The 24,891-nt window shown below is 43.4% G+C and overlaps 1 protein-coding gene across 9 annotated transcripts in view; it reads right to left on the bottom strand.

The window, feature by feature from the left end:
* ctbp2a (C-terminal binding protein 2a) overlaps positions 1-24,891 on the bottom strand; it is an 81,197-nt gene that overhangs the window by 1,992 nt on the left and 54,314 nt on the right. For 5 of the 9 annotated variants that reach the window (XM_023840872.2, XM_072709574.1, XM_023840861.2 and 2 more), the window contains 7 exons: positions 12,273-12,427; positions 9,208-9,352; positions 7,923-8,129; positions 4,899-5,113; positions 4,210-4,340; positions 2,365-2,492; positions 1,571-1,685 (listed from right to left, as the gene is read on the bottom strand). In XM_023840872.2, the coding sequence (XP_023696640.1) occupies positions 1,571-1,685; positions 2,365-2,492; positions 4,210-4,340; positions 4,899-5,113; positions 7,923-8,129; positions 9,208-9,352; positions 12,273-12,427 (1,096 nt within the window). Of the gene's footprint in view, positions 1-3; positions 1,173-1,570; positions 1,686-2,364; positions 2,493-4,209; positions 4,341-4,898; positions 5,114-7,922; positions 8,130-9,207; positions 9,353-12,272; positions 12,428-19,205; positions 19,345-22,898; positions 23,320-24,891 lie in introns of those variants that run through there. The other 4 variants (XM_072709570.1, XM_072709575.1, XM_072709572.1 and 1 more) reach the window with 4 other exon arrangements.

The raw sequence follows: 24,891 nt of genomic DNA, 5'->3' as shown, positions 1-24,891 counted from the left end.
CGAAATGGTCACACACAGAAGGTCCCATTAAAGGTGATGAACCACGCCGTGATTGGCCAACGACCTCCCAGTAGAGGGGGGTGGGGCGGGGCATTGCAAGGCACACACTCTCCAAAATACTCCTAAATTTCCAACTCAACAAATAACCGGCAGTGATTTTTTTTTTTCCCTCCAATATGTCCCTGTGTGTGTTTACTGAATGCCAAGCATGGTAAAAGTCCTTTCTGGCTAATGACTGCACTGCTGCTCAAGGATGCTCATAATTAATGTGTACAATAAAGATTCTGCTCAATGACACTTTCCAAAAGTGGCACTGGAAATGAGTTACGTGCACATCTTGCATAACATGCATCCAGCATCAGTTTACCCGCAATGCAGGTGTCTACAATATGAAACGCAAATGACAACAGGGGCTATTCTGCAACAAAATGACTGGTCTAAATGCATTTTTTGCTAGGCCGAATCTTAACTGAAATCCTTTTAAAATCAATGACCCTCATCAGACTAAACAAGCAGATCCATTCGTCCATTCATGATCTATTCATGATGCATTCATATGACAATTTAAAGCATGAGACATTCATGTACATGTGAAAATCCATGTGAGCGTGTGCACAGGGATAACAATAGAGATTTGCTGCAGGTAGTCATGTTCAGGTACTCAGTCATATCAAACCTATTATTGTGCAAATTAATGATCTGCTACAGTGATTTTGAAATCAGTGATGTATTTTAAACTTATTATGCTGACATTGAATCTGTATATGTTGTTTTTGTGTTAGATACATCTTGCTTGGTAATTTTTGGTTGTGAGAAGTAGTGATGGCCAAATGAAGCTTGGTGAACCACTTGCTGTATTTTCTAACACCACTAGATGGTGCTTTATGCTCAAAAAAGGCTCAAAGCATGCCCCAAAGTAAACCGAGAGCACCATCTAGTGGGGTCAGAAAATACAGCAAATGGTTCATCGAGAGGTGTACATTCCTGTATGGTAGGGGAAAGGGGGAGGGTCATTGAATTAGCAATGCAGCAATAAAACATACAAGAAAAAAACTATTCTTAACCAGCCAAGACAGACTAATGGCCAGAGTATTTACCTGGTTCTGATTTAGGTATTTAATTTGTCTTGGAGACCACCGGTTGCTATGGCCTGTAGGGTTTGGTTCACTCGGCTGTGTGAGAAAAGCAGTCAGTCCATGTGAGACATGGAGGAGGACAAACTAGGGACATAAACACCGCCTAATGTTGACAAGGAGGAATGGAATCCATCCTAATATTTCTGAACTTTTAGGATGTGCGAGATGGAGAAAAATCCACCCACAGCACTGCCAAGAAAGGACATAACAAGTCCATGGTTAGGGAAAGAAAGCAGATACTTGTGCAGAAATCATGCCAAAGTTATGTTTGTAATCAGATCGTGGCTATCAAAAACCCTCCCTCACTTCAGATGCCTTGCTATCCATGTTACTGTGTTTCAGAGTCTGTCTACAGCTACATATGAATAGTGTCCAACAGCAAACACGAGAACAATAGAACAAGACTTATCAAGCAGCATGTGTCTGCATCTCACCTATAGGCGGCGCCATTGAGCTCAGGATGAACTTGCTGGTCAATTACTGACCAGGGTGCTGTGGTGACAAAGAACTCCTTGTTGACACAGTTTCTTAGGCTGTCAGGAATGCGGCCTTGGTTTGTGACAGAGAGGCACAAGCAAAAGAAAATGCTTAATAAAATCAAATGGTCTTCCAAATGGGAAGAGAATTATACGGCAACATACTGCCAAGATGATTAAATTAAGCTGAATCCAGATATGTATGAATCAAATGAATAATTTCAAATGAACATCATTATACCTTCCAGTTCTACCCAAAGGCTTGGCCTCCCTTGTGTTTATGTAAAACTAATGATGGCATCAATTAAAGGATACCTTTAAATTGAAGAGGGCGCAGCTAGGGGGCCCAGGTGGGAGGGGTTACAGAAAATCATTTAGATTTAAATTTTATTCACGTAGCTGAGGGACATTCAGGGCTACTGTGGCACAAATATAATACAATCATTAGAACACCAGTAGATATTAATAAAGGCCTTCTAATATTCATGTGAGATTACACAATTTGTATTAAACAGATGTGCAAATCATTACGGTATGTTTTTTTCATAATTATATCACTAAAGTGATTAACATACTGCTATTTTATTTTTTACATATTATTCATTTTTAAACCTATACATATTTTGAAGCTATTTCCGATGACTTGCTTATAGTATAACATTAGCAGAAAAAGACACGAGCCTTCTGCTTATGGGCCTGATGCAGTGCAGGCAGCGTGGCTGGGGGGGGCAGTGGGCTCGGGGGGGACGCACCTGTGATGGCCCGGCGGATCTCAGTGGCGGCCGCTTCCCGCATTTCCAGGGACGCCTGCTCACTGTACCAGGCAGTGTGGGGTGTGCAGATCAGGTTGGGCGCATCCTTGAGGGGGCCCTGGGAAAAGCTTTGGTGAAGAAAATGACATCATTACTTATTTGTCCATCAGATCAGTATTTACATTTACAATCCAATATACTATTATCCATCCATCCATACCCACTTTCCTATTCATGGTCGCGGTAGTCCAAAGCCTATCCCAGATGCTATGGGTACATACTATGGGCTATTTAAAATCACCTGAACCACAAGTCTTTTTGACTTTGAGAGGAAGCCTCCACAGACATGAGGAGAACATGCAAACTCCACACGAGTTCAAAGGAAGGAGTCAAACCTACATCCCTGGGTTTTGGGGTTACAGCACTTTGCAAAGAGCCACCATAGAATGTTAACATACTACTGTTCCTTTATAAATGATCTTTGTTACTGACATTAAAATGCACGCTTTATAATTCTGTTAATTTGTGTTCAAAATCATATATTAAAGTGCACAAGGTGAAATGTGCTTTTTAAAAGGGAGACTGAAATGTTATCCATCCCCATGACTGGCCACGGTTCTCTCTTTCCGGTCCCTTCCAGCATCCTGCCAAAAACCGCTGACTTCTGTCCGGCTACAGTCTCTCCTCAGCTGGACGGGCACTTCCTGTCAGCCACACGGCTCGAGGGAGCAGTCAATACTAAACGTGCTGGCGGGAGATCTGGGGTCCGCTACCCCCCTCTCACTTTCAGATCCGCCAAACACAACATGTAATCTAACCTCATGTGGCCAATTCTAAAGCGGATCCTTTCGATGTGAGATTAGCAGAAAACAGGATACATCTACAGGCCAACAATTTGCTACTATCGGTCATCACACCTCATTACATTGTCAGCATAATCAATGTCAGCCAGAAAATTGCTTTTGTTATATATACAGTACTGTGTATATACAGTAGTGTGCAAAAGTCTTATGCAGAAAATGAAGTTTAAATTATCTTTATGATGTAAAAACCTTGACATTTGTCAAAATGTGATGGCTTAACCATTTGAATACCTCTTCTAAAGCCACCCCAGTATTTACATTTACAATCCGATATACCATTATTATTATTATTATTTTACTTGACTACTAGAAAACCTCGAATGGCTAATCAGGACCTCATCGAGTTATTTAACTAAATTAATTAATTCGAGCTGGTGGAAAAATTTAACAAATATATGGAACAGCTGAGGTGGCCCCTGAGGAGAAGGTTTGGTATCATCTAGCCATCCAACAAAATATCAGTAACTTTGTTTTTATTGTTTTATTGTTATTTTGCATAAGTTCTAATATTAAATTGTGCTTTCCTTCTGAGCAAATATACACTTATTACCCACATAAATAACTGCAAACATTTTTACTGCCTTAGACTTTTGTCTATCTCATCTATCTTCTACCTGCATAACTTTAATAGTTTAGTTGTACTGCACTTATTGGTCTCATTTACTACACAATACTACATCAGTCTCTTTGTTGTGCATTGTAAAGCCTTTACATCTCTAACCCCATTTGTCCACATGCCGTACTATTGTTCTATGACAATGTGAAGCCTGGTAGCAGCACAGAACGACAACACTGAGCAACACTGTGTCGCATGAGTAATGACACAGCTGACTTCATAATCACAGTGTAACAACTGATCCAATTAAGTAACTAAGCCTTTCCTATGAAAGCAAAAGCAGATTAAACTCTCATCTGGCAGTTAGCAATCCGCCTTGATCCCCATCCACTGCCCCCCCCCTTCCCCTCTGGCCCCCTTCCTCACGTGAACGGCTCTGTCTCGTGGACGTCCAGGGCGGCCCCCCGTATCCGACCCTCCTTCAGGGCTTGGGTGAGGGCCTTCTCGTCCACCAGGCCGCCCCTGGCTGTGTTCACCAAGAAGGCTCCCTGTCGCATCTGTGCGGGGAACTGACCGTGAACTGCTGGCAAAGGACACTAAAGACTCTATGAAATAGGACCGTCACCATTATATTCCTATATCATTAACAAACATACCTATGAAGATGACTGATGGGGCTTTGGTTTGGTGTATTTAGGAAATGAATGTTAGGTATATTTCTTGTTATATAATAAACAGCGGCAATCTACCCAGTTAGGGGATACTATACTATACAATTGCATAGAATTAAACGAAAACTATTGGTTAATAATTATAGAAGAAAAACAGCATTAAGCATAAAGTGAATTCGATATCAACTGAATCAATATTCTAGCTAGTGGTCTTATTATACCTACTAAAATCTCTTCCTGAGACCTGGGCCTTCGTACACTTCTCCAAGAGTACATTTAAACACAATTCTAAGCATAGCTAGGCTTCCTTGTACCAAAAGGTACAGGCAAGACAAAAAAGGTTTCTATATTTCATTTTGTGATGCAAGATCCGCATGTTCAGAACCTACTTTACATTTAGCGTAGCAAACCACAATGCTAACGGAACATCCTCTCCATGCCCACCTGCTTGATTGTGAAGTCATTGATCAAGTGGTGGTTGTGCTCGTTGAGGTTGCAGTGCAGGGACACGCAGTCGCTCTGGTACAGCAGGTCCTGCAGCGTGTAGACGCGCTGCACGCCCAGCGAGCGCTCCAGCCCGTCCTGCAGGTATGGGTCGTAGAAGAGCACGTTGAAGCCGAAAGCCTTGGCCCGCACGGCCACCGCCTGCCCCGAACGCCCTGCACAAATACAGGCAAGCACCACTCAGAGAAGGACCCACACCTCGAAAACGAGATGCCCTGCCATTCTGGATCTGCCTGTAAGGTACATGGAGCATATACTGTACTTCTTGGGCCAACGATTGTACTACCATGGTAAACAACAACAAAAATCATTAATATAAAGAGATATTGCTAAAACAAAATTTTAAGCTTTAGCATTTTTGGCATTATGCTTTAAAAATTGCTACACGAATATCGGTGGTAATGTTTATAAGCAATCAAAGAATGTTACAAATATCATACATTGCATGATTAAAAAAGTAACTGGAGCAACAGTTGAATAAAGTTCTGCAATCTCTGAAGATTGGAAGTGTTTCCACAATTTTGGCCACTAGGGTACAAAGCTAACCTTAGCCATCATCTCATGGGCAGATAGTGAGGCAAAAGCCTGAAAAATGCTAATTGACATATTTCTGTGGTGAGGAGCAGGAGAGTAAGCCAGCGTTCATAACAGGATTAGTCAGTTTTGAAGTCTTGCAGTTGGGTGATGGATGCTCGAGTGACTGCTTTAGCCAAGGCGGCCAATTAGCCCCACAACCCGTCAAAGGGCTCTCTTGATAAACCCATGGAGGGGAGGTCATTTCAGGTCGTTCTCGCACCACACCTAGGCCAGAAGACCAGGTGAAGAACAGTCAGAAATTAATCCTTAAAATGAGAGATCAGGACATTTTGGACACCAATCCGTGACACTCATTCCTGCGAGAAAATAGACAGTTCAGAGAAAATAGCTGACCCAGTTTTAGTGTAAGATTGCATTTTTTCTTCTCTTATGACTGTCAGAGAAAAGGACGAAAGTTGAATTTTATTGGCTCCCACGTATGTGGTGGCGCTGTCCGGCCTCACTTTGGTGAGGGAAAGGCTTGGTCAAGGTCTGAAGGGGGGTGGGGTGGGGTTGGGTTGGGTTGGGGGGTAATGGTGCGTTCCATTTGCCCTGGGAACTCGGATTCCGAGTTGGATTCCGAGTTTCAAAGCCGGAAGTGACGACATGCGCGCTCCCGTTTCTCGGAGATCCGAGAATGATCTCGGATAACGCAGAGGATCCCGAGTTCAGAATCGAAGATGGCTGCGCCCTTTATCAACAGAAGGGAAAGTTGTAGTTTTATCCTGTTTAAGCACTACTTCTCATTTCTGGCTCATTAAATCGGTCGCACACACTATACCGTCCAACTTATCTGTGGACGTGTTGCTACGGAGTTTTATACGTAAAGCACCGCGCGTAATGTGTTATCAAGTGATATGGCTAACAATGGCTACCAATTAACCGGTCTAGAATTGGATTTCATGATTAGTCGGATTATTTGTCGGATTTAAGGTAGTTCGGGCTAATTGTAAGTGAACGAAAATAAAGGCGATTTAAACTGAGGTACCTTAAATCCGACAAGTTGTCCGGCTAAGCAAAAAATCTTGCTTTTTCATATGGGTCGATGGTATTGCTACTTCTTTGGCAAATGGAACGTATCCAACTCGGTTTTTCCGAGTTCTTACCGGATGTGACGTAATCTCGGATTCCGAAAATCGGAATCCGAGGCAAATGGAATGCACGATAAGTATACTTACCCCCACTGGGCATAGAACAGAGCGCTAACTTTACAGTAACCAACTCCCCTGAATGGCAACATATGAGGAAACCACAAGTAAGTCCCATGTGAGCAGGGTGCAGACATGCAGACATTTTCTTTCTATATTTTTTTTTCCTCAACCCCTTGCCTCACATTTGTACATTAGAAGAAAAGGAAATGGAGATTGGATGAATAAAAGATGCCGTAAAGAGTGGATAAAACTGGTTCTGCTTGGTTTGGTTAACTGCACAGGGACCGTGCGAAAACTCCCCTCACAAGACTTAATTTAAAGCATCAAAAATTGTTGTTTCGCAAAATAACAGAGACAGAGAGAGAGATGAGAGAATAGACAGGGAGAGAAAACAAGAGGAACGGCGAGCGCTGCGGATTAATAAGGCAGTTTTTCATCCGAATAAAATAAGGCTCACATTTCATACTCCACAGAGAGAAGGAAGAACGAGTGAAAAGAAAGAAAACCAAAAGCACAACACGCAGGGAGGTGTACACTCAGTGCAGGAAAATAAGCATTAGAATGGACTCATAAAAAAGGGGAGGAAGACGATTCTCTGACGGCGGGACAAAGATGGGACTTACAAAGACCTAGGACTGTAAACCAGGGATATCGACTTAATTCTTCTCACCCTGCTTTAATTAGCTCAATTAATTATTCTACAAACTATACCAATACGTGGTAACACTTTACTTAAAGCAGTCAACTATAATACATTAGATACCTTCATAATGAATTACATGGATTCATAAAGTATTTTGAACACGGCTGTAACTATTTTAAAAAAGGCATAACACATTATAGCCATGTTTATTACGCATTATAAATGCTTTATGAAGCTCTGATCTATAATGCACTATAAATACCTTCATAATGCATCACAATGGCTATACTGATCATTATAATGCATTATGAAGGTATCTGTAGTACATGTAATGTGTTTTGCCTTTTATAAATAGCTATAGCAGTGTATATTTCATGAATGCATTATAATGCATTATAATGACTACTTTACTTAAAGCGTTACTCAATATGTTTCCCTGAAAATACATTTATATTAAAGAGCAGAGCTAGAAATTCTGGGCCCCCTGACAAAAAGTCACCTTGGGGCCCTCCTTATATTATTTTATGATTTTACAGACACTTCCCCGGTTACAATATTTGTATTGGGGGAGTGGGGGGTTGCAGGGTCCCTCACCAAATCCGATGAGGCCCAGGGTCTCGCCGCGGATCCGAGCCGCGCCGGAGGCCACCTCGCGGATCTGCTCCACGCTCTGCACGCGCGTGCCCTCCCGCAGGGCCTGGTACAGCCACGTGTTCCGTCGGTACAGGTTCAGGATGTGGCACATGGTGGAGTCGGCCGTCTCCTCCACCGCCGCCGAAGGGATGTTGCACACGGCGATCCCTAGGGGGCGCACATGGGCACAGGAAATTCGTGCATAATCTATGATTGCTAATATTCAGCTCTACCCACCTCCAAATCCTCCCCACACATACATACAATTTAATAATCTCTCAACACAAAGAACATGTATTCCCTCCCATATAGATAATGAATGCATGTAAAATCACAGATATCTACCAATGAACTGTTCAAAAATCACACAAAACTCTTATTTGGGCTATAAATACAGTAGTGGGGGGGCGGGGGGGGGGGGGTATGTCGTATCTGCTCTAAAGCTGGGAGGTTCGCCTTTGCATCAGTTATGATCTGTCACAGTTACTCATATTAAATGGCCGTCTGTCACAATAATTTTAACATGTTCTTTCATACTCGCATTCCACTTCCTCCCTGAGGAAATACCACCGCTTCTCTGCACCTCACTCCCAATGGCACTTCATTCTCATTATCTGCAGCTTCGATCCTTTGCTAAGCCTTTTCAACCAACAGCGTGGCAGTGATAGTCGCTAATGCCGTCAGCTGGCAGAAAGGGGGATCTCGACGGACTCCGAGGCCTCGTAAAGCGTTTTGTCAGATGTCATTTAGCCAGGAGCCACGTCAACTGCATACGAGGAGGTTCACAGCTTTGCGAATGGCTCACTCTGTAGCAGCTGTAAGGTTCTCTTCTTCGGGAAAGAGACAAAACAGCTCCAGTGACATGCAAAAGTAATTCTCCAAGCTCCCGTTATGAGATCTGCAGATATTGATTCAGAGCGCCACATGAGAGCAATCATGGACGCCCATCTCGACAGCCTTCAAGGAAGTTTGCGTTAGCAGCCTAGAAAGTTTGGCTGATATTATGGTATACTAAGGTATTTTGGGAATAAAATGTTGCCGACAAGATTTCCGAGTGGAGTGGACCCCACGATAAAATTGGCCGTGAAATTTCAAAATACCGGAGTAGCACCGCTTTTGAAAATAGCGTCAAAATACCGTATACTGCAGTATAATGTCTGGACGGTATGAAAAATTAGATACTGCTTAAGCCTATGGCTCAGTATCTTTGAGAAACTGGCGCGAAAGTTTCCAGATGTTTCCCTACCCAGCTCCCCGGCAGCCTTGATGTCAATGTTGTCATAGCCGCTGCCGATGCGTATTATGATCCGTAGGGCCTTAAACTTCTCCAGGTCCTCCCTGGTGAGGGTGATGGTGTGGTACATCATGGCACCCACAGCCTCATTCAGTACCTAAGGCAAAGAACAGGGCACCTGCATTATCACCTTACCTCACCACCACGTCAGCATGTGACTGTATGCCAGGTTCTTTTAATCTAGGGCCTGCTGACCCAATGCATCTGCTTGTTTTCGTCCCAGCAGAAATCTTAATGAATTACATTGTCAAGTGAATGAATGAATGAATGAATGAACGAATGAATGACAGGACCCAAATGAAATGAAATTAAATTAAAATATGACAATTTGCACCTTAAAAATACAAGGTGCAAACTGGGTACGTCATAGTTAAATAATGACCCAGGCAGATAAACTCATCCAGATTTAAAACCTTCAAAAACTGCACAGCATGTCATAGTGTTAGATGCAATGTCAGGCTGCTGACAAACTGCGTTTACAAACGGTGAAGCATAAAACGACTAAAACTGCGCAGCTGACTGAGGGAAACGCAGACGTGCGGATGCTAAGCAAACCTGAGCTGGATCTCAGAGTAAGTAATAGCTTCACACTCACCTTCAGCTAACTATATTAACCCTGCCTGCCAGATTAGCTGTGAATTTACATAAAGCTTTTACAAGAGCTTTGGCCCAAGACTCCCTGCTAGACATTAACTCAAGGTTAAAGCTCTGCCTACACATTAATTTAATTTCTTCTGTTCTTTGCCAAAGGCTGGGTTTACTAGCAAAGCACCCCCATGTGAATAATGACTAAAACAATAAAACATTTTGTGAGACAAATCATTTCAAAATACCATGTGTAGGTCCACAGAAAACATGGCCGTTTTCCATTTGTTAAGCCAAACGGCAGTTTAGGGACATGCTTCCTGACGTGCATTTCATGCGACGCTAAACCTGTGGCAACCACCACCACCTTATTACAAAAACCTGATTATGCCCTACCCCCCCCCCCCTTCATCACCACAGAAACACACACAGGGGTAAACTCTAATCCCAACATCATGACCTTAACCCCTACCCAACCTTTACCATGAGTAACCAAACAAAATATGAGACTTTTGGCATTTTTAGTTCTTTGACTGCATTCACAGATCTTTGCAGGGACCTAAAAAATGGTTAAATGATGAAATAAGGTTTTTATTACATTGTGGGGGACATTTGGTCCCCACACCGTAATATAAACATAATACACAAACACAGACACATTGGATAGTCCTTCCTCCTTCCCCCAAAGCGTTCCTCGCTAAGTGCTGGATTTTATGGCTGTGATGTCATCTCTCTGGTGTGCTCATTTGACTCCGTGGAAACAGTCCACGAAGCTGAAGCCAGCGTCTTTATGCTGCTGTACCATTGCTGGAGCTCCTTACCCCCCCCCCCCCTCAACCCCCACCCCACTGAGTGTGCTCCACCCCTCAGGAATTCATTGCAACTGTTTACCCTACACACTCCACCCAGTATTTCACTCTCTAACTCTTTAATTCCTGCATTTATTCAGGCTGTTTTTTTCTGGGTGGGATTGCTTTCCGTGGCTCGCGTCAAGAGAATGTTTTTTTTTTTTCTTTTGCGCCCAAATAGAACAGATTTGAATAACAAGCAACTTGTTATCATAAAAACAGAACAATGAGAGGGAGAAAAAAAACTCATAGTTCCCATGGACATTAATTATATTGCATTTTTTGCATTATGCAAATCTTGTTTTCCGTTCTCTGAGTAATAAAACTGTCAAGGCATGTTTTTTTTTTTTTTTCTTCAAAAAAGGTTTAAAACATCATAGAAAGGGTAACAAAAAAAATTACGGGATCATTTCAAAGTTTCGCCTTTTATGCAACTGAGAGAAAAAAAATCTGGCAGGTCTGATTTTGTTGATATTTCAGAGCAAGGCCAGATCTTGGCCGCAGTGTTCCTGCTGCGTGTCACCATCTCTTCCTTCACGGCTGACCACCAGCATCCCAGCGCCCGCACCTAGGGAGGTGACCTAATCATCCCCATGCACCGGCAAAAGAACGAGACCCCCGGCCCCCGATTTTCATGCTGGGCCTCTCACATGCTGAGCGCAGAGTCACATCCTGTGCCTTAGCTACACTGAACAAACAAAGACATAAATACACAAAGGAACAAACAAATAAATAAATACCAGGAACACCTCCAAATATGAGCTCAACCTGACCGACTCCTAATCGCACCAAATTGTCTTATATTGCTCCCAAGGAATGAAAGGGCCGAATGAGAGCATAGGGCATGTGGGTTTAAACACTGTGCGGTCCCATCTGCTCCACAGGAAGCGATAGGATTAAGCATGATGCCCTCCCACTAAGAACAACCTGATGGCTGTATCTGGCTGCCCCCCCCCCCCCCCCCCATACTGACAGCTGTTGGACAACGAACCCATCAAAACCACTCTTATAAAGAGCTATTTAAACCGCTGTTATATTATGACACAGTAAAAAAAAAAAAAAAAAGTCGCCATCTTGTGTTGGCAGGTCTGAACCAGAATTGTTTTATGCAAATGCAATTCTGCATATATTCCAGTTTCATAAGCCGAAGAAGGCAGTATGGTTTCACTGACGATACCGTCTCCTGCGTTCAGAGTTCCTGTCATATATTCAGCTCTGCTCGCCTGCTGAATAAAAAGCAATAAAAAAGAGATACAGACTAGAACGCTGTAATTACATTCCACTCACGTCATACGCTTCTCTATTACAACAATGCAAGTGATGAAGACAAACTGTACTGTGACACCCACTGACATCAAATCATGATGAGCCCACTTTATTTTAACTGCAAAGATAATAAAAGTCAAAATTCTTTAATATTAGTTTTACATTAGAAAGGGAAGAGTGAGAAGAGCGAAGAAGGTAGAAAGAACATAAAACGGCTGGTGTGCTACGCTTTGAATTGCGTTTTTTTTTTTTTTTATGAATTGCACCTTTGGTTTAAGCCCAGCCAGGTCACACGGTTTTTGAGGAACTGGGTTTTACCTTCTCGTGGATCTCCTGGGTGGACTGTGCGTCGCAAAAAGCCACCGTCGCCAGGTCTTTGAGGATGGGCATCTCCACCGTACAGTCGCGCCCATCCAGCAGTGCCACTAGGGGGCGCGGGTGCATCGGCCCGTTCATGATTTGGGGTCGGATACCTGCGGGTTAGAGAGAGCAGGGGTTAGGGTTAGAGGGTAAATGGTCATTCGGCCACCCGAAAACCATGCATGAAAACGCCATGCTAAGGAACGATGTAAATTTGGCTAGCCTGTGCGTTTCAAGACCAAAAGGAACATTTCTTATTTCTTAAATATATTCCAGGCATAATTACACTGTTTCTGCTGTCATGACAGGAGGGCAGAATGCAACAAATGAGATGGATGTGTTTCATATTCCCTCTCAGACTGCAAAAAAACAGAGGAAGGGCTCTGACAGACATTGATGGGCTATTATCAAGGTTAAACCAACCAACCCAAGACCGACCACTGTGTGCAAACCCCCCCCCCCCCCTCTGAGAGGCTGGCGAGGTGGTGCTGGGAGTCTTAGCAATGCTGCTCAAGCCCGTCCAATTTCGCCAATCAGAGCCCAAATCAGCCCTTAGGCTGTCAAACCCAGAAAAGACACTGACCGCACATACCATGGTGGCCCTGCATCTTCAAGAAATGACCCCGGTGACCTGCCCACCTAGACGCCCCCCCGCTCCCACAACCTGTGACAGCATGCTGCATGCTCCGCACGGTTACCAGGCAACAGTGCCATCCGCCAGCCCCAAGCCTTTCCATCTAAAACACTCTGTGGCATTACTAAAATGGAGGGACAAATTACTTTTACTCTGCTATTCCAAGAGTCCTTTCTTGATATGTAGAGGCTTACACTGCAATTTACCACATGCTTTTGTCCGCACTACTGAATACCTCGCAGGACCTTAAAACAGACAACCTTGCTTGTGTGCTGAGAGCCAAAGGTCTAAACGTCCCCCCCCCCCCCCACTTGTCGTCTTCCAGAAGTGTTGACGGAACCACCACAAAGTTCTGGTTGTGGTGCAACTAAACACCAGGTCGGCAGGAGTGGCCTAAACACGAGACCTTGTTCAACAAAGACATAAAAGGAGAGTAACAAAGACCAAAGCCAGTCAGCGGCTTTGAGGACTGTGCAAATCCAGGTCAGGCTCCAGCAAACAGAAGCAAACAAGGCTCCAACAGTGCATTAGACAAAGTACATTGGAAACCAGACCTACGAAAGTGCTCCTCTGTGCTTTTTTCCAGTAGAGACCCTATCATTATATACCCAGTTCATACCATTTTAATGAGTCGTCGTCCATATTCTGGTTGCAGTCAGGTCACCGCCACCATGCAAATCTCTTATCTCACATTTAATACTGAAGGTGATGCTATAGATGAGATGAACTAGACCAGGATTCAGCAAAACATCCTCAGTTTTCTGCTACAAATCAGCATCCTCACTGCATAGCAAGTAGAATGTGCTCTGGGCTAATTGCTTTTACATTTTAATTGCTTAGCTGATGCATTTATCGGCCATTTTATATGGCTTCAGCTTCGCTGAAGGTTACTACAGAAGGGGCCCCCTGCTAAAACTGCAGGTTTTCATGCTTAGCCACTATAATACCAGCTGCTCACTGGGCAAGAACTGAAGGGGGCGGGAACAAGGGGTGGCCAATAGGAACAAGTTATAGGGATTAGGGGCAAAAAGAAGAGGACACTGGAATGGCACAAAAATGATGTGCTAGGAACTGGCATAGAGGAGGACGCAGTGTATGGGAAAGGGGTGAGAGTTAAGTAAATTGTAGGAAAATATGCAGATAATAAAGCAAAATATGTATAACATCTAGCAAAAAGGAATTTACTTCTCAGAAAGACATGGCTGGTTTTTATAAGCAGAGGAGCATTGAAGAATAAAATGATGAATAAAATAACGGCAGGGGAATCTCAAGACTGCTGGTATTCACCTAAGGTAGTCAAGGAAGATGGGGAGGTAAAGAAAGGCTGGTGGAAGAATTAAAAAAGAAACTCGCAAAGTGTTTGTGTCGAAACACCTACCGCCTGTCTTTTAGTATGACAATCACTTTTGTGGGAGATCTCCATATCATTAGCTGCTTCACCAATGCTATTATCTGAAGCACTTAGCATATTTCACTGGAGAAATTCAGATTAAGTATTTTGCTCAAGGGAACTACCGCAAGGTCCCTCCTGGGGCTTGAAGCAGCCCGTTGTGCTTAACCATTAAAATACCTGCTGTCCCTTTTCACAATAGCCAAGGATTTTCCTGACATTTAAAGACATTTCATATTCCAGGAAAAGTCCTTTCTCAAATACAGTGACTATGTGGCACATAACATGGCATTTTCCATGTACATCTGGGTACGGAAGCCATGTGGGTTAAATACAGTGTTCAGGGATGCTGCAAATGAGCCTCAAAATACTTTTGGTCACTGTATCTCTAACTGCATGCAGATCCCTTTGCTCATCTGTTTCATGACTTAAATGTATACAAGAATATTCTAGCAAACATATGGCCGGTACAAGAATGGTAACACTTCAACGACGGAGTGCCAGATGAGGGGACACCAGTGACACTGCATCCCAGTTGTGACTAATGGTCCATCTGGATGCTAATGTTAAACACTGGCAACTGCTGGGCGCAGGGGCCTGTTCGCGTGGATGGGGGTAGGGGCCGTAAAGGCTGCCGACCAGTTTATACTCTGCAAATCCCAGTGCTAATGGAATTGAGTATGACTGCTGGACAACTCCTAGTTCCATTAAGGGTCTGGATGTACTCGAAGCGGGTTGGACATTGAACAATAAAAACGTTTCTCTAAATTGCAGGCTATCATTCTATTCCCTATAATTTATTATAACCTTTACAGCATCTGTCTTTAAGCCACACGGAAGCTGTAAAAAGTGGACACGACCTGGTTGTGGATCAGGGAAAGATGTCCGACAGAAGATCAGCAGGCCCATGATAAGGAGAATAGCACAGAGACTGAAATGTAGACACAGCGATTAGCTGCAGTGGACTGTGAAGTCATTGTTACGCTTTTTGCAGCCTCTGTTCAGCTGGGCTTGGCTTTTTTCCATCGTACAGGGACACTAACAGCCTCGTCGACTGCCTGTTGGCTCCGATCATGTTATAATTCTGCTCGGCTCGGGTCTGACAAATAACCATTACGCACCCCCGTAGAAAAAAACAGCTGGTGATTAATGTCAACACGGCAGATCTCTCTGGCCACCTGATACCCTGTCGCGGCTGGTGGAAAGGTGGGCACTGTTTGTGTTCCTGTCACTTCCAGCAGGTACCAGATCCTGCTCATTCACTGAAGAAACAAATTACCTGGGAAAAAAAAACAACCCTTCAAAAATAAATAAGGCCTTTGGTCATAATTTTGTTTTCCATCACCTTAGAAACTGACGGATCTGAGATCACAGTAGTCCCCTATAAACCATTTCAACCTTGTACCCAACCACCCTATGACTCTCTGGTTGGATCTGTCCCCACTACTTTCAATCTTCAAATTAATCGCACTGGGACGAGCCATAATTATATTGAGGATGTGAGCTTTTAATTCCATCCATCCATGCAAGCATCCATATTCCAAATGTTTATTCTGGCTAAGGTTGTGGGGTGGGAGGAAGCTTTTAATTATAACAAAACAAAAAAAAAAAAATCCACAAATGAATCAGCACTACAAAATAATTAATGAACCGGCATCACCGAACAAGTTCCTCGTCTGAGATCACGGGCGATGAGTTTGCAAGCAAAGCAAAGACGCAACAGCTGCAGCTTAAGTGGCCCTAATTTGACGTGCTGCTGCAACGATGCCTTCCTGCTGACTGTGGTCCTCAACAGACGGAGAGCCGGAGAGGATCCGGGACAGCTGTTGCTGTTAAACCACCCCCACCCCCACCCCCGCCAGCCCAGACCCCATCCCTGAGGGAACAGATATCGAAGAACCAATGTATACTCTAGCAATGTCATCAGGACCTAAAGTTCACCCAGGTGAGCAGCCTTGGATAGGGAGGAACAATGATCAAGCATAAATCCATTCATCTCTCATAAACTACAAAAGTTTTTGCCCATTTTTCCATTTATTTCATGAGCTGCATATTTTTTTATTCCTGTTATGCACTGGGAAGTTGAGTGAACAGCTATAAATGAAAATACAAGTCAAATAAAATAAGCTTCCTTTATAACATGGAAGTAGTATATACCAGTGCATGTCTGACATCCTATTGACTGCTAACGTGGTGATGTCATAGTCAAATCCTTTAAATGCACTAGTGAACTGGTTCATCCCATGAAACAGAGCAGTATTTAATGTCCATTGTAGAAAGAATACCTTGAATTTTCTCTGCTGTTATAACTGCTAGAGGAGACTAACTCAATGAATCAAAGATATGACATTTACTTGCTAATAAAGGTACTCAAATGGTGAACATACTGTAAACGTATTTGTTAGCAAAGAATAAGAGTGTATTTTTAGTAAATGTTAAGTGAGTAACATGCAAATGTAGAAAATCGCAGCGTGTGCAAAAACTTTTGAATGGTAGTGTACCTTTCATTGAAATGAAGAATGATCCCGAATCAAGCGATCTGAGTCAGGTTTAACTAGCCAAGCGTTTACAGAGAATCACCCTCGAACAGGCACACACTTCATTAATTAGTTAGACAAGGAAATGCAAATTCCAAGACAGGACATAACTAATTCCACCTTTTCCATTATCCATCCAGGGCAAAACCATCTTCATCCATTAAAAACAGGAGCTGAGCTGTTGGCTGTACATTCATGAAATAGTCAGAGGCGAAAGCACTCACAGGATAGACCTAGTTAAAATGATTTATTGTTGTCCTGCTAAGTAATTCCACAGGAATGCACGCCAATGCTGATAAAACATCAACATGCAATCTTAATGCAAGAAAATGCAAACCCTAGTTAGGCTGCTTTTAATTTAGGTAATACCTCTAAATCTAACAAGCCTGTTTCCTGGGGTTACCTCACCTAAAAAAAACACTGGATATTTCATCATCACTCCAGGTCCCACTGGAGAAAAAAAAAAAAAAAAACGGATAATTGCATTTGTTTATGACTTTTCTTAACTGTATAATGATATGATATTTAACCAATCATGGAACTGAAAGTGCTTTTCTGGCTTAGATAGTTGCTGGTATAGAGCAGAGGTGATATCTTCGCCCTGCTTTATCCAATAGATGATGGCAATGGAAACACAATCATCGGAATTTTTCTTGGTATGAATCAATGATGGAAACAAGGACATAAACGATTAGTGCTTGGCACCCTTCCTGGGTTTGTGTATAGTATATAATATAACAGCACAACTGACACAAATGCAGCTGAAAAAAGGGCCCTGAAATGCCATTTGATTAAGCTTTCTGGGAGTACGAAATACAGTAGGAACCAAAATCTGACATCGTTGCTGTCATTAAACTCTACCTGATTTCTCGATCTATTATTAATGTTAACTCCACGCTCTACAACCTTGTGTGGCACGAGGGGAGTCCCACAACAAACAACTACAGAAAAACAAGTCATGGTTTTTGAGCACGCTGTCACCTCAACTGCAGGCAATTACACCGTCTGTGATATATTCACTCAGCCCAGCTAAAAAAAAAAAAAAAATCTGAAGCAAAAGGAAATGAGGAGAAACCAGAATTTCCACAGCTCGGTGAAGTCAGAATCCACAAAGCTTGAATGGGAGGTTTTGCCCAATCTGTTTTCTATCCACTAGCCATCGGAAGAGAGACAGTCCGGCCATGCCATCAACAGCTGGTTCTGGTTGCCTGGCAACAGCCAAGCTGCAGCAGGGAGGGTAGCGGGTGACTCTCAGAGCTTGTCCCAGACGAGGACCAGGCCTAGAGTTGCCTCGGGCATTTTGCCAGTCCAAAAAGAAAACAAGTTCAATCACAAACCACAAAACACACAAAAATAAATATTAAGTAAAGAGGAACAAGTCTTAGGCTATAAATCAACACACACGCACGCATGTGTATACCTCACCATGGCGAACAGCCAAAGCAATTACCTCACAGTCACAGCAGCAAAAAGGCATAATATTTTAATGTGAGAGTTAACAGGATATCAGCCTTTGAGAATTTCTTCTCAGCTTTCCCAGAAATGTGCCAAAGCTTTAAACGGTAACTGCTAAACTGTCCTCACTGGCACCGATTTCGAACTTTTCGTGCACAAACACATGTGCGCGCTTCCCACACTCTGCAGCCAGGCACAGCATCTCCCAGACAGGTGAGGAGAAAAAGATGCGATGGAATATTATAAACTCCTTTGGCTAGTAGCCTTTACCCTGCTGCAACCCCCCCCCCCCCCCCCCCACACACACACTCCACCCCATCATCGCCAACCCCTCCACCCCTCAAAACGCACAAAGGCAGTCTGTCTTCCCTGTGTCTGCCCCACCCCTGTCACCACCCAGCTGCCTGACACACCAACAGCTCCCCTGCCAAGAAAATTAGAGAGCGCCCCGCGTAAATGGCGGCCTTTGTGTTTGCCCCAGCGTGGCCTGCTCTCCAGTGCACAATTGGGGGCCGGGGTGGGGGGGGTGGGGATAAAAGCAAGCGTCAACAACAGCAGTAGACAACTGGGCTTAATTCCCATTAATCTCAGTTGCCTACGCTACAGAACTTGGACTACAAAAAAAAGAACATGCTAACAGAAACGATTTTGATGATGTGGTCCATTCAAACCAATAAACAAACAAACAAATAAAAGTGTTTCGACTGCTTAGCAACTTAATAAGTCTCCCTCCTACATAGTCCCCCCAAATCCGCTTAGCTGAAAAAAAAATTTATAATAAAATGAGACATGAAGACCCCCCCCCCCCCCCCCAACGCACTCATGCCACACTTTATTAGACAAACAGGAGAGAAAACAGGAAACGTGCTTCTTGCCTGCAAAATGTTGTCTCCACATTCTTCTGTTTAAGAATTGCACATGGCAGCCAAAAAAGGACAAAAAAAAAAAAAAAAAAACAAGAGAAACGAAAATTCTCAGAGTGTATCCTGGGGGTATCCCCCACCCCCCGCCCTCCCGTTCGTGCCACCCCCCCCCCCCCCCCTCCCACGCGCCCTCCCTCGTGTTACTCCCCTATCACCCTCAGTCTCGCTCCGGTTGGTTAGCAGAGGTGTCTCCAGCACAGTCTACGCATCGCCCCCGGCAGAACCATCTTTAGACAGAATGCCTACGTCAGGCAGAGGCGGAAAAAGGGCACGGACCCCCGCAAGAGGACGGAAAATGGTCAGGGGGGGGCTTTGTTCCCTCTTTTTTTAATATCCTAAGAAAAAACAGCCAGCCCCCTAGCTGCAATCAGCCCCCGGCTCCACTCTATCCCACTTGAGCTGGAGGAAAAAGAGGGGGGAAAAAAAGAGAACTCTTTTAGTGTCTTTCTTCTCACTTGGCTCCAGAAACAGCAGTGATCATGGCAGTCCTCCTTCAGCCTTTTGTGCGAAGCGAACAAGGAAGAGCAAAGCGGAGGCGCGGAAAAAAGGGAGCGCGAGTGAAAAACTCCCCCAACGAGCGGCGGTGTGAATGCGCTGCGCGCCGCGGCGCCCCTGCCTGCTGCGCGCCGCTCTTCCTTTCGCTCCGCTACTGCGCGCACATTTTTCCTTCTCTCCTTTTTTTTCCCTTTTTTAATTTGAGATCTGACCATAGCATTTTAAGAACGCCGCCCCCCTCCCCACTCGCTCGCTCGCTCTCTCTTTCTCGCCGCACTCCAGATCCCCTTTCCTGAAGAAATATCCCTCGCCTGTTTATTCTTCCAGCATATTTCATGACCGTTTCTCCAGATAAAGATCTGTTTTACGAGAAAAACGAAAAGTTAATTGAACAATTCTTCAATCCCGGAATTACCTATTACTCTTCTGCCTAGATCTATATTAGAGTATAATACCGTATTCTTTCTTTTTAAAAAAACACACGCGCGCGCACACACACAAATAAACTTTCACCACAACAATAAAACAGCCACACCACAAATACCATCTTGCTATTTCACCACACAATCACAACTTAAATTTAACTTGGTTTGCAGTTACTTATGAATGCCCTAATATTTCAGAGGTAACGATAACAGGCTTTTTAAACAATGACAGAATAGGGCCCACCCTTAAATAAATTATCGATGTTGCAAGTCCCAGTTTCCTTGAAAGAAACAAACTGTTCCCTCAGGCACTTGTCACTCACTCTTAAAGCAAAAACGTTAAACAGCAGGGCTTGGTTACATACCAGTGGCTAATTACTTTTAAAAAGTGCTAATGAAATGGCCAACACACAAGATGAAGGGGTGGGGGGGGGGGGGTCACACAATACCCTAGGACAATTCCCACCCTGGCAACAAACCAGCTCTGCACAATTTTCACCTCACACGCTAAAGGATGCTGTGCTTTACGGAGCCTGCAGTAGTAAAATGTGACAGGTCCCACGCCTGAAGAATGCCTCCCACACCTCCCACATAGAACAGCCACAGTGATGGGAGCGAAATGGTATTTGACTAAGGGAACAGAAGAAAAGTATTATTAAACACCTCAAACTACGGTGAGAGAGCGGCATTTGATGTCAATGAGTTTATGGGAAACAGGCACTAAGAAGAAATCCAGTTCCTCTGGTACTGTGGCAGAAATGCAGGAAGAAGAGTGGATGCAACCAAAATTCTCTAATACTACAAGTTTGCTAAGAATGACCAGCTGGAGCTCCACATCACCAACACATCATGGTCACGTCTCAGGGAAAGATCTACTGTTCCTGACATCTAACTGCTTCCTTAAATACCACAGTGAAGTATACAGATTTAAAAATACATAAATCACACAACAAATATAGGTTGCGTTATTGAAACCTTCTCGCAAAGTTAACATAATTAATAAAAAATAATTACTAAAATTTAAAGCCATTTTATCCTAATATTACATCTACATTATGAGGGGCACATAATTCGCTTTTCTTCAGTAAAAATGACATTTCGCAGTTCATTGAGCTGAAATATGGAGCTTGCTTGCTATGATTATTTTACAAAATATGTAATTTTGTTTAAAACATTACAAAGCCATAGTGGCATTTAGTCAAAGGATATATATGTATATAATAAGTGTTTAAGGAAGCCAATTATACTGAAACCTTTCCTGGAGGTCATCCAACTGTAATCCTTCAAAACACTTGAAAAGACATTCAAATGTATAAGGAAGAATGCACTCACTTTCAGTAATTATTCTATAGCAGTCAATGGATTCTTAGGTGATAGAGGACTGTCAAGACTGAACTAACGCTAAACTGATTAGTGTATGAGGTACCGTGGTCTTTAGAAAGCTGTATTCCTCATGTCATAGAAAACACTGCAACTGCATTTAAATGAGACAATTCATCTAACATATACTCAAGTGCAATTGATGGCCTTGTGATGAAGCTGTTAAAAAGAATGGGAAAACAAACATGAGAAAAGGATGGATCTGGACAAGCAATCAGCCCCCGCTCTTATATACTGCCTTAATTTATTTAGTAGGGAGTTTTAGCCAAGGTGGCATAGAATAGAGAAAGGAGGAACAGCCAGTTCCTGGAGCAAGGATTAGGATGCTCGCTCAAGGGATTTGAACCCATGACCTTCTGATTACAGACACACTGTCCTAACCCGCACAGCCACATACCACTCAAAACGTTCATGTAGCATTGACAGGTGAACCACATATAAATGCATTTGGAAACATCTGCTTGTGTTGGTAACCGATCAGGAAACAACCAGCAACAATTCCCAAGTGAGGAAGATAAAAGTGAAATTTTTCTTTATATATAGACACTCAAAACGCCTCACACCCCTAATCTTTTGTTCCTGTTTTTGTTCCCCTTTTCCCTGGGAGCGTAACATAAAACAGAAACTGTTTCTCTGTAACTCCCAGTGTCTTGTGACTCTGTTTAACAGGGAGTCATTCTTTAATTCTTTCATAAACAACTTGATACATTTCATTTACGTTTATTTCTTTAGCAGACGCTTTGGTCGAAATTGACACAAAAGTGAGGCTTGACAGCAGGGTCAGGAGTAACTAGTGTCTTGCTCAGTGGTTGAATCACTCTGTCAGCCACGATATTTCAACCAGCAGCGTTCCGATCACAGGTACAGAGCCAAACACTGTATGCACAAATTTCTTGACTCATTAAAATAAAAATAAATAAAATAAAATGCTTATCTTTTTTTTTTTTTTTTTTTTTTTTTACTTTAACCAAATACCCAGTCATACGAGGCTATTGACTGAATAAAACTTTTAATCAACTGGGAGCCAAAAGTGATGTTCTGGATGGTCTTCTTTAACCATCACACAGAGATGCTAGAACAATTCAAACAGTCACTCACAGTTACACAAACTATTTGCATAGTCTCCCAAGTGAACATTAGGCCTTGCCCTCTGGCTCCCACCAGTGGCAGGAAACTTGGGACATAACCAGTGTTAGTGGAGCTGACCTCTGAATGCCCCACCAACCCCCTATGGCCACAGCCAATCCCACAGCTGAACGCCCATCTCATGACACCCTTTTTGAAACTGGATCTAAAAGAGGAAGCAGAAGAAAATCCATTTTTCTCCAGTCGCCAGTATACTTACCTGAGAGGCACCTATTGTTTTGGAACTAAATCCAGGGGGAGGATCCTGTTCCGGTGGCAGCTAAAGCTAAATAAAGCCAGTGTCGTTACTTGCCAGCCTTCGCGAGCCAGATCACACAACAAAGTGGTTCACTGACTAGCCTCTTTGTTTTCTTTGATCTCTTCCGTTGCCTGCAAAGCGAGAAAACTGTGCAGGTAGTACGGGGGAAGAGGGAACGTTAGCACAAAAAGCCACTGAGCCGGGCTGAGCAAGGAACCGATTAGGGACCGTCATTTCTGTCTGGATGGCGGCCTGGCGTCCATCGTCACTCACAAACTGGAGCGACGCCCCCAAATTGCACGCAGGTTTGCTGAGGGCTGGAGAAAGGGCGGAAAGAATATCGCAGATGATGTCACAAAAATCGCAGAGTGGCTGCAAACCACAGCCCCCCCCCCCCCCCCAACTTGGCTAAGTCTTTCCCCCTGGAAAAATATTGCCAGATGGGGCAAGAGAGAAAGGAGAGAGAGAAAGGATGAAGGAAGAGGGAAAAAGAGCAGGAGAGAGGAGGACAAAAAGAGGACAAGTGGAGTCGAAAAAATGTAGGAGAAACTGACATTCAGAAATCTCTCAGGGAAGAGTTCTCGCATTTTTTTTTTTGGTGAAGCCCCCACCTCCCTATTCCTCAGCTCTCCCCACCCCCCCCTTTCCTCTGAGTTGACAGAAGCCATCTGGCCTAGCAGAAAGGATGAAGCTCGCCAGCAGCACGCCCCCAGTGGCATAACAAAGTGCCCCCCACACACATGACACGGTCCCGGAATACACGTCCGATGCCCAACGCCCCACAACCCCCCCCCCCCCGGTGCGTCCCACCCACCACCGTCCAGCTATCCCACGCAACACAGCTGGGTTTCCACACACACATCAGGCTCCATGGTGCCACAGGAGGGATAAGATTACAACATCAAAAGAAGTTACTTAGCGCAGCTGTACACGGCGGCCATTTTATCATAATGAAAGCAAACAAGCTCCGCAAGTGATATCGCAGAAACATTTCGCAAACAGATGGACCTCCTCCCCCCACTGTAAACACAGGTGAGAGATATGTCACATGGTAGAGTCTGATCTCTCAACATTCAGGCTGGAAACCCTGAAAGATAAGGAGCAGTCTAGTAAAATATTCTGCATATACTGATGTATACCAATCACCAGTAAAGAACAGAGATTTAGCAGTTTAACACTAATGTATAAGAAAACATGACAAACATCTGACTGGTAAATATGCTGTATAATGTGTGTCAGCAATTGTGACTGTGTATGAAATCTAACATTTTTCATGATGGGAAAATTAAAACAATCCAGTTTCCCTCGTAATTTTGGTAACTAATAATGTTAAGGTGAGATAAGGTCTCACGGGAATAAAGGAGGCACCAAAAGCAACGAGAGTATTTAAGGGTGTTGAGCAAAAGTTGTATAAGTTTGTGTCAAATGTGTTTAAATGGTAAAACAGTTTACAAAAAATAAGAAAACAAATAGACTTAGACCAAATCCAGTTTAAGTGTTGAAAAGTAAACCAGCTTTAAATACAAGCTAAATACATCTGAACTGGAAAAAAGTGCCAGCTGATATCAGCCATAATGAAGCACTGCAAAAGCACCAGTGCCCATAATGACTTGCACTGCAAAAGCACCAGTGCCCATAATGACTTGCACTGCAAAAGCACCAGTGCCCATAATGACTTTCAACTGCCAGGGCCAGAATACACACAAAAATGCCCAGGGACCTTTGTTATTTGAAAAAAAAAGCGGGCAACCAAAACACATCTGTTTCTAATGAGAAGATGCATTTATTCTCTTTTACTGGTGAAACGGCACCCCTTTCCCACAAAGCGCGCTTCCTTACACACTTCTGTATTTATGTATTTATTTACAACTTCCCCACTGCAGATCTCGTTTTTTCCTGCTTTACGAACCCCTTTCCAAGAAAACTAGATTCAAATTCCCCTCATTAAAAACCC

This window comes from Paramormyrops kingsleyae, chromosome 3, assembly GCF_048594095.1.
Source record: "Paramormyrops kingsleyae isolate MSU_618 chromosome 3, PKINGS_0.4, whole genome shotgun sequence".
Classification (NCBI taxonomy): Eukaryota; Metazoa; Chordata; class Actinopteri; order Osteoglossiformes; family Mormyridae; genus Paramormyrops; species Paramormyrops kingsleyae.
This window is presented reverse-complemented; position numbering and strand designations above follow the sequence as displayed.